The sequence below is a fragment of the Phodopus roborovskii genome, unplaced genomic scaffold (genome assembly GCF_943737965.1).
Source record: "Phodopus roborovskii unplaced genomic scaffold, PHOROB, whole genome shotgun sequence".
In the NCBI taxonomy this organism is placed as follows: Eukaryota; Metazoa; Chordata; class Mammalia; order Rodentia; family Cricetidae; genus Phodopus; species Phodopus roborovskii.
In genome coordinates, this window is record NW_026126460.1 from 20,569,149 (window position 1) to 20,579,797 (window position 10,649).

The 10,649-nt window shown below is 42.4% G+C and overlaps 1 protein-coding gene across 3 annotated transcripts in view; it reads left to right on the forward strand.

Annotated features, from left to right (window-relative positions):
- The window catches only part of Ttll4 (tubulin tyrosine ligase like 4), a 40,741-nt gene extending 38,344 nt beyond the window's left edge, over window positions 1-2,397 (forward strand). For all 3 annotated transcript variants that reach the window (XM_051190478.1, XM_051190479.1, XM_051190480.1), the window contains one exon: window positions 173-2,397. In XM_051190478.1, the coding sequence (XP_051046435.1) occupies window positions 173-431 (259 nt within the window). In that variant the 3' untranslated portion in view covers window positions 432-2,397. The remainder of the gene's footprint in view (window positions 1-172) is intronic.
- Window positions 2,398-10,649: the final 8,252 nt, after the last annotated feature.

Below are 10,649 nucleotides of genomic sequence, written 5' to 3' on the forward strand. Positions count from 1 at the left end.
TCCAGTTGGTCCTTGCACTTGAGTTCTTACTGCCACAGTAATAATGTATTTTATGGCTATTAGTATGTTCATATAGTAGTCTACAGAGCCATAATGTTGTGGGTGCTTGCCTTAGACTCTAGGGGCATAAATTACTTGTTATTCTTAGCTTCAGCTGTGTTTTTCCTTTCAGAAAGCAAAGCTGTTCCGAGGGAAACATGCTGTCCTCTGAAGTTGGGACAGTATCCAAGCCCAAGAAGAGTCAAATTAGCCTTTCCCCCATATCCAGGAAGACTTCATCCTCAAAGAACAATGAGGACATCAGCAAAGAGTCCAACCACTCTCCCCAGGTGTTACCTCTACTCAAGTACTCGGGGCAGAGTTCCAGACTTTCTACTTCCTCCGCTTCCCAGTCAGCCAGTGACTCTCTCCTGACGGCTGTGAGCCTATGACTGGTCTCCTGCGCAGGAGCACTCAGCTACCTCAAGGGAACCGACCTGCTGATCAGCCTGAGCCTCTAACCCCCTCCACTTTGCCCCTCATCAGAGTATTTTTTTGAAGTGGTTCTATTGTAGATACGGGCTTCTGGAGGGCTGAAGGGGTGATGGGGAGAAGGTGAGGAAGGTTCCACCCTCTGTCACCTCACTGCCTGGCTGGTGCCTCATGTCTTAGTAGAGCAGCCAGTGACGGCCAAGCAGCCTTATAAAGCAGGGTTTGGTTTCTACTCTGAGAGCCATGTGTGATTTATTTGAGGCCCTGGTGCAAGGCTTGAGTTGTTGCTCAAGAGGAGAAAACATGCTAAACACACAGAAGTCTCTTGTTCTGTAATTGAGAGGAATTCCTTGAAGGTCCTGATTTCCTTAAGTCTTTTGTCCCCTGTACATCCTTGTCTTAAAGAGCCATTTTTAGAAAGCTCCAGTGTTCTTCAAAGACAAGCAGGGGAAGCCATGACAGGCTGCACCCATTTCCTGGCATCTTGGTCTTGGGGTGACCTCCATAACATATCTGCAGTTAAGGTTCCACCCAGTCAGTAGCCCTCCATTTTCTGTGACTCTTCCAGGACTCCGGTAAGGGATCCCAGATATTTTGGTCACGGTTATGTAGAGGAGGGTGGAATGAGCTGTTTCTCCTCAATACAGGAAGTCTGTTTTGCTTTGAGCAGGATTTGGTGCATTGGTAGGTGGGTTTGAACAGTCGTTCTTGTAGGACGGGCTTCTCATCTCTGACAGTTAATACTCAGCTAAATCTACCTCCCTTCTGGACTCAGTGAACACTGAACACTGAATAAACAGAGTTAACTGCATACAGCTCTCCAAGCATGCTGGCCCCTGAATCAGAAGCATTGCCGTCCTCTCCAGTGTGGGGAAGTAGAGTCCAGGGAAGCCCAAGCAGGAGAGTTTCACTTGAACAACGGTCTTTCCTAGCCTAGCACTCCCCTCCTCCCTGGGACCTGCAGTTTCTCTAGTTTTTCTAGCAGTGGGACATATAAGAAACCAATTGGCTTTATGTCTGATAAACAAACTTTGCCCTTTGTACAACAGGTTGGAAGCCCAGCAACTCAGTCTCACCCTGGTCTTGTCCTCATTCTTCTGAGCTTTGGAAAGAGGAAGACTCTTTTCTTGTGGCTCTCAGAGTCCTGTGGCCAATTGGCACAAAGCCTGGAAAGATAAGAGAGACATGGTTAGGTTCAAGGTCACAGAGTAGGTAGGCCTTACGGTCAGTCCTGAGGCTTTGTTGACAGTTGTGAAGAAAGCTGGATAGCAAAGTTCTAGGCAGTACTTCCTGTTCAACAATAAAAGCCTTCAAAGTCAGTCCACAGCAGGAGGGAGAGAGTCCATGGCCATCCTGGAAAATCTGTTATCAACAGCCAACACCCTCTTGTCCTCTTGGTTACAGTATTCCAGGGCACACATGACAAAGGGTCATAGTCTGCCCAGAGAAAGTAGGCTCTACTCAACATTGTATCTAATGCATGTCTTTGGTTTAAGCCAGTTTACTTCTTGAAAGTGGACTTAATTTCTCACCCTGCCTCTGAGGATCCCCCATCACAGTCAGTTTCCAACCCTGCAACTGCAGAGAAGGACCAGTACTGCAGCAGTCTGGGGTCTACCAGAGGGAGGGGCTTAGGGACCCCTCAATGAGAGCAGTGCCTGGTGGTTTGTTTTGTGTTCTGACCTCACTTTGTGACCCACACCTGCCTCATAAATGCTATAGTCTATAAGTTGTTGGGCCCAGCCACACACTGTATTCATTACATTTGAAGGCTGATGGATCTGTTTTGTTAGTGGGAGAAAAAATAAGGTTTCTGTATCACCTTACCTCTCATTCTTAAGAGTAAAATTTTTATAAATTGTTTCACTGCATATTTTAGCATTGGTTAGTCAACAATTGATAGCATTTAGTTGAATGAGGGATTTTAATTTGGAAGTGTAGTTGAATACATATTAATAGAATGCATCTGTTGTTTTCCCAGTTAAGAACTTAGCCAGCCTCTAGAAGAACAGAAGCAAAGGCACCTGAGACAAGGAATGAAATACAGTCTTTTTCATTATAACATGAACATGAGACTTACCCTGCAGGGTTGTGAAAATGTAAACCAAACAAAAGGACTATGGACTGTTCTGTGCAAGAAATGTAAAACTCTTCTCTTGAAACAGCATGGTGGCTCATGTCCTTAATCCCAGAATTTAGGAAGTAGAGGCAAGCCAATAAAGCCTTTCCTTGAAGGATGGGGAACAGCTATAGAGATTTCCCAGAAAATGCCAGAACAGTGTCTAGACACTTTCCCTTCACCTAGTGTTCACCAAACACAATTTTCATTATTCCTTTGAATGTTAGCATTCCAGCAGGAATCTCTCTTGTCCAGTTTCATCTTTACACAATACAAGGGTCCAACGGAGGGGAGTATAAAGTAATATGGATATGTGTGTGAATTGGTAATTTGGTTATCCCAAGAACCATGACTGACAAAGAATAACAAGGGTGAGTGCATTCCTGATGTCTAAGACAACAGCACAGAAGACAGATCCTGAGTCAAGTGGGAGCCAGGGGCCTGCTGTGTGGACCTAGCAACTATACCATGGGATGGTGTTGCTTCAGGTCTACTCTCAGGGTGGCAGCTCTTCCGCTGAAAGTGACTTCCTAGCACCATAGCCAAAGAACATTCTTGGTGGCTTCTGTAGCAATTCTACATCGTTGAGGGCCAGTGGAAAAGGTTAATCCACACACAGTGATTTCCATGTTCTTCAGCTGAATTTAGTTACCTGGAGTAAGGTGATGGCCAAAGGTTACTAGAGAGCTTCCCCTGTTGGCTTCTTGCTAGTACCGAAGTCTCCCTCTGATTATTGCTCCACTGTGTAGTTTGCTTTGGGCCTGGGAGTGATGGTTTTTAGAGAGCTGTATCTTGTCACTTGGGATTTTGATCCAGCCTCTCCAGCAATGCTTAGCCTGAAACATTCCTCTGTCATCCTGGAGGACCTGTGTGAATCATTTGACCTCCCTCCATCAGCATCAAATCAGTAGGAGCAGTCTTAGGTTGGTCTTAGCGGATTTCTTATGTGAGTGAGAGACCACAGCGGGATTAATAGTGCAGCATTCTAAGACCCATTTGTGCCTTAACCATCAGAATGTGCTGAGATTTAGAATACCGGCAATTACTATCACAGGAGAAGTGAACATTTGAAGTGCTTCTATATCTTCTAAATTTCAGTTTAGTTGCCGGGCATATCAGTCTCTTAGATGTAGTATGGGAATTAAATTGGGGGTAAAGCATCTAAAAAAAAAAAGTGCCTCAGTGCAGATTTCAAAAAAATCTAAAAATTGAAATGATTACCAAACTACTTCTCTGTTGGAATAGCAATCAGTGTCAGTGCCAGGGGTTGCAGGGCAGAGCTGCGTCAGCTCAGCAGATGTTCTCAGGCCTGTGGTGGTGGTGGTGGCTGTGTCTGGCAGGGCCCAACTTGTTTTATTGATGTTCCTAATCAGTACAAGTATTTGCATGACATTTCCATTGTATTGAGTATGATAGTTTAATCTAGACCCCATTTGAAGTCCACCAGAGGATATGTGCAGGTTAAATTTGGCAAGTGTTACTCCATTTACCTAAGGGATTGAAACATCTGTGTGCTTTGATATCAGGCAGGTTCTAGAATCAACCCCTACATTGACTGCTTTGATTCTGCCCATGGGAGATTAAAGCTGTGGTTTTGATCAAGATAATTAGCTTGAAAGTTTATAACCCTATCACCTGCCAGAGGCCCAAGTAAAACATACACTAATAGGCTCAAAGTTTGAAATGCCTGTCTGAAAATAAATGCTTGGTCATTGCTGGAATGCCTGTAATTGTTGGCAAGGATGCACAGGCCCATTGATTGACGGTTTGGTAGTTTAAAAAGTAGAGCAGCCTGTATGACCAGCAGTACTACAAGAACAAATTAGCACATCTGTTCAATATATGCTGTTTCGACATAAGAGGAAAAGCTGGGATAGGTGAAAGAAGCCAGGAACAAGTATATATGCTCTCTGATTCTGTTCTAGAAATTGATGGTCATAGAAGGCAGGGATTGCTGAGGACTGCCTATAGATGATGGAGGGGAGTGGGGGGGTTGGTTGTAAAGAGCCACATTGGAAATTGTCTTAATTGTAGTTACCGTAACAACTACATATAGTTAGCAGACCTCAAAATGTACAGTTAAAATGAATATATATGTAAATAAATAAAGCTGATTTTCTTTTTAATTTTTTTTTTTTTTTTTTTCGTTTTTCAGTGCTGGCAAGTGTTCTGCAGCTGAGCCATACTCCTTGGCCCAAAGCTGATCAAGAAACAAAACACACACACACACACACAACCCATTTCATGAGATGTAGAAATTAAAACCATGGTCACAATGAGATAACAGGAGTACAGTTAAGATTGAAAGGTAGTTGTGACATTGGAATGGGTAAAGCCATTGCAGCTTGCATATGTGACTTAGGTAAGCATAAGATGTTGATCATGATTGAACTCTTCCAGTAATTTATGAAGACAGCATATCTACCTGTGACCCAAAGCATTGAGAGAAGCCAGACATAAGAAGGCATATTATATAGTTAGTTAACTGAAATTTGGAGGGTAACTCAGCTAAGGGTGCTGAAAGCAGTGGTGGTTGCCTTCATAACAATGGTAAAGGAGAAACCTCGTGGGTTGATAGTAACGCTACACTCTTGGGTGTTGTTTTTGTGGATGACGTGCTTGCTAAAACTTACTGAATTGTGTAAAACTTGTGCATTTGTAGACAGCATTTTATAATTGAAGTGAAATTGATGTGTTAAATTTTAGTATTTTAAGTGTACATTTCAGTGGTCATAATATTGGACAACTTTCACTTCCCCTGGATCTAGAACATTTTTTTAAACTTGAAAGCAAATTCTTCCCATTAAGCAGTTGCTCCTCCTTCCCTCTCCTTTCTCCCTACCCCGTAATCATCAGCCTTTCTGTTTTACATAAATAGAACTGTGATCTTAAGTATCTGGTTTATTTGACTTAGCATGAGTTCAGCATTCACTTTGTAAAACAAGTCAGTACTTCATTCTCTTTTTACTAGTTTATTTGTTATAGGAAGTGATGGGTTTTATCATGACATTTTCATCATACATATTTATCTCCCATTGCCCCATCTCCTTCCTCCTGGTGTCTTTCCTCTTCACTGAAAGTTGTATGTGTGTGTGCACTTTGAATAAAGGCTACACTGATGTGAGAAAACATTGTGGGAAGGGTTCTTTTAAAAATACAGTGATTTAATTTGTATGTGTACATATAAGTGCAGAAGTCCTCAGAGGCCTTAGCGGTCAGATCTCTCTTTGCATCTGGAGTTACAGGCAGTTCTGAGCCACCTGTGGTGGGTGCTGGGAACCAGCTTGGGTTCTCTGCAACAGTGTTTAACCATTGAGCCATCTCCTCAACCCTTGAAGCTCTTGGTGGGTTTGTTTTGCCTTGCTTTGCTTTGGTAGCCCAGGTTGGCCTTGAATTTGCAACAATCCTCCTGCCTTAGTATTGTAATTAAAAGTGTGTGCCACCACACCCAGTTTTGGTATTTGCCTTTCTGAGCTTGGCTTATTTTGCTTAACATGGTCTCCTGTTCCATCCATTTTCCTGCAGATGACAACAGTTATATTCCTTATAGATGAGTAAAATGCCATTGTGTATATGTGTTGGGACTAGTAGGCTAGTCCCAACTGGCTCTGCTATAATTCACATAGATGTGTAGGTCTCTCTGTGGTATGTTTAGATTCTTCCAAGAGTCTTCCCAGGAAGAGTATAGTTGGGCCATATGGTAGTTCTAGTTTCACTAGAATTTATTTCATAGTGTCTACACTAACTACATCCCACCAGCAATGTGTAAGTGTTCCTCTTCCCCCACATGTTCAATGGCATTTGTTTTCTTAATAGCCAATCTGGCCAGGTGGTGGTAACACACGCCTTTAATCCCAGCACTGAGGAGGCAGAGGCAAGCAGTTCTCTGCGAGTTAGAGACCAGCCTGGTCTACAATAACTAGTTCCTCCAAAGCCACAAAGAAACTCTGTCTCAAAAAACAACAACAAAAATAGCCAGTCTGACAGGATGAAATGCAATCTCAACATAGTTTTGATTTGTATTTCTCTGATGGTTAAGGACATTGAACAGCTTTTATGTATTTATTAGCCAGTTGAGTGTTAGTTAATATAGCTATTTGTAATCATTTTTTGAAAACTTCTCAGTTTATTTGCTTATTTATTGGCCCATTGGGAATGTCAGTATTTGATTTACAAAGTTCTTTATGTATTGTAGGTATTTCTCTTCAGAAATGTGATGCCACAGTAGAAAATAATAATGGTCAATTCTTTGTAAAAGTTGAGGAGCAGACATAGAATGGGGTATTTGGGAGGAGGAATAAACCCCATAAACCTTTCCTTGCTCTAAAGCTGTATGTCACAACCCCTTTAGGGGTCACATATCAGGCATCCATATCTCAAGATATTTTACATTATGATTCATAACAGCAAGATTACAGCTATGAAGTAACAACAAAAATAATTGTAAGGTTGGGGGCTCTCTACAACATGAAAGTATGAAAGATTCACAGCATTAGGAAGGCTGGAACCACTGACTAAAGAGTGGGAGACTCACCCAGGTAGTAGAGCTACAGTCTGAAAAGTGCTCATAATCACAGTAACTGCCTTCTGTCTGCCTTGACTAAATAGGAACCAAAATATCCTGATACTGGCACAAAAGTAAGCATGTAGATCATGAATTGAACAGAAGGCCCAGATAACCCATGCACCTACAGACACCCAATTTAAAAAAAAAAAAAAAATTATACCAGAAAGACACATTGAAGGGGGAAAAAAAAAAGCCTCTTCAAAAGATCTGTACAATGAAAACTTCAAGACACTGAAAAACAGCTGAAGATACTAGAAGATGTGAAGGCCTCCCTGAAAGGAGTCTGGCCATCTTGATTGTGGCAAGTATGGCTCTGGCAGGCCTCACCCTTCTCCCCTATTCTCTTCCTAAAAACCATTAGATTACATTCCCAAAGCTAGCCACCAAGGACTTATGGCCACTTCCCCCCCTGAGGCGGACAACCAAAGTCTGGTAATCAGAAGCCTCCTTTGGTTCACCTAATTAACATGCCCAATTAAAATTAAACACCTCATCCTAACATGGGGTTTTTACCTGTGTAAACTGCCATTTGCCTGTGTGTCACATCTGTCTCCTCTCTATCCAGAGGCAATCCTTTGTTCCCTTGGGGAAAATATCCCTTCCCCCTTTCCCTTGCCTCCTTCCCCTTCTCCCTTATCCTCTATCTCCTTTATCACAGGCATCCTAACCCATTCTAACACAGACCTCCCATTTTTCTCCTTTTAAAAATTACAGCTGTTGGGGCTGGAGAAATGGCTCAGCAGTTAAGAGCATTGTCTGCTCTTCCCAGAAGATCCAGGTTCAATTCCCAGCATCCACATGGCAGCTCACAACTGTAACTCCAGTTCCAGTTGATTCAACTCCCTCACACAGACATACAGGCCAAATACCAATGTACATATAAAAAAAAAAAAAATTACACCAGCAAGGCCATTCACTCCAGTGTTTCTGCTTGAGTCAGAAAGCAGCCACATTAACTTCTGCTATGATTAATAAAGGCTCTCAGTGAAAACAGGTGTTTGGATGTAGTGTTTGTGACTAATCCGGGGTCCAGCAGGAAGCACCTCCCCTAGCATGTAAGGGTCTCCTTCACTCCGTTGCTCAAAAACTGGTATAATTAACATAGTGAAAATGACTATTACCTAATGTGATCTACAAATTCCAATGAAAACCAACCAAAAACGTAAATCAATGTAATAGAATAGAGAACCCAGGCTGGACAGTGGTGGCACACGCCTTTAATCCCAGCACTTGGGCAGCAGAGGCAGTCGGATCTCTGTGAGTGTGAGGCCAGCCTGGTCTACAAAGCTGAACAGACTCAAAAAGCAAAATAAATAAAATAGAGAACCCAAAAATATAATCATGTGACTACATGGACATAATTTTCAAGTTGCCAAAGACATGTTTTGGAGAAAAGACAGTCTCTTCACCAAACAGGGTAATGGACAACCCTATGAAACAAGATCCCTGTGCCCTGCTGTATGGAAGTGGGACATGGCTGGAGAATTATTAAGCAGCTTAGAAGGCTGTTCTTGCAGGGGACCTAGGTTCAGCTCCCAGCATCCATGTGGCAGTTCACTAATGTGTAACTCTAATTCCCCAAGGATTTGATGTCCTCTTCTGGCCTCTGAGAGCACACACTCTAAGCATACAGTGTGTATTGCAGACATGCACAAATACATATAAGCAGGTACACACCTATACACATACGTTAAAATGTTTTTCCAGAGATGAATTTTTTGAAATGGCTGGGCAGAGAAGACCTTCCTTTCCTTCCCTCCCTCCCTCCCTTTTTCCTTTCTTCTTTCTAGACAGGGATTTCTCATCAATCACTAAGAAAATGCCCAACAGGCTAGCCACACCCCACTATTAAGGAGGTAGCTGAGATGTCAGCTGAGGTACACTCTTAGATGACTCTAGCTGTGTCAGGTTGACAAAAGAGTAGATAGCACAACCTCTAATGTTAACTACAGCACTATTCACTGAGGCAAATCATGGAACCAGCCCAGATGGATAAAGAAAATGGAGAACATACACAAAATGAAGTTTTACTCAATTATTCTAAAGATAGTTGTAGTTATGTCAGTAAATGGATGGAACTAGAGGTTGTTATTATTGTTAAGCCAAAGGCATCAGATACAGAAAACTTCATATATTTTCTCTCATTTGTTGAATTTAGAGCTAATATTAGGGACTGGGGAGATGGTCCTATTAACAAAATGCTTGTTGCATAGCCAGATGGCGGTGGCCCATGCCTTTAATCCAGTACTCCATGGGCAGATCTCTGAGTTCAAGGGCAGCCTGGTCTACAGATCAAGTTCTAGGGCAGCCAGGGCTACACTGAGAAATCCTGTCTCAAACAAAACAACAAACACCACTTGGTTATGGTGTTTCATCATAGTAATAGAAAATAGTAATACAGTTGCTCTCTGAGTTCTACATACCCATTCATGAATGGGTATGTACACACATGAACACTCACATATACAGAGTGTGTATATGCACATGTGTGTGTCTAATACATAAAAGAAGGGACTATTTGAAAGGGGGGATGGGCAGAAAAGAGGGAGTGAGGGAAATGAGCTGGGCATGCTCAAGGATGTGCTCACTTCAACATGTAATGAGCCTTTCCTATATAAAGATGCATATAAAAAAAGATGCATAGTTCACTCTAATAAAAAGCTCTTCATTTCCCTGGGGAGAATACTGTCTTTAAAATTACCCCTGATGCTTTCCTTATTTGCTGCAGGAAATGAGCTTTTATTATCTAGCTGTGCTTACAGCCTTGCCATTTCCTAAGGGGTTAACCCACTGCATTGGGTTAAAAAAAGATGAACAATAGGATAAATAAGAACTCCACTCCTAGCCACATTAGCTGTCGGCCCAATTGTTTGAAACCAATATGCCTGTTTCCTTCTTCTAGGTGGCAAAAGAAAAAAAAAAATCCTTCACATGCTGTTAGGACCTACTTTTCTGTCTTGCTGTCTTAAATCATCTTTGATCCTTCACTTATTTTCTTTGGGACAGGGTCTCATGTAGTGAGTGCTGGCCTTGAACTAGCCATGTAGCTGAGAATGCCAGGGATAAAGCATAGGACTTCATCATAATAGGCATGTGCTATTCTACTGAAGTGTATTCCCAATCCCCATGGAGGCTGGGTCAGGAAGGAGGAGAATTGAGCCCATTCTGGGCTATACGATGAGACTGTGTCTTAAAAAACAAAACAAAAACAACAAAACGGGAAAACGAAACAGGATCAAATTCCTAAATCTGTTCTCAACCTGAAGGTTGGAAAACCCTGCCTTAGTAGAGAGGGGTGAGAAGGTGTGGTGTTGGTGCTGGTGGGGGCACGGTATTCTTAAAGCAGCACTAATAACCGTGATTTCTGTTTTCCTCCTCTCTGGGCTCACATGACCTTGGCTGCTGGACTGCTTTAGCTCTCCCAGCTCCACTAAGCCTCAGCCTACAGGGAATAGCAGTGTTCTAGAGCCATCTGGAAAAGTGAGGGACGCC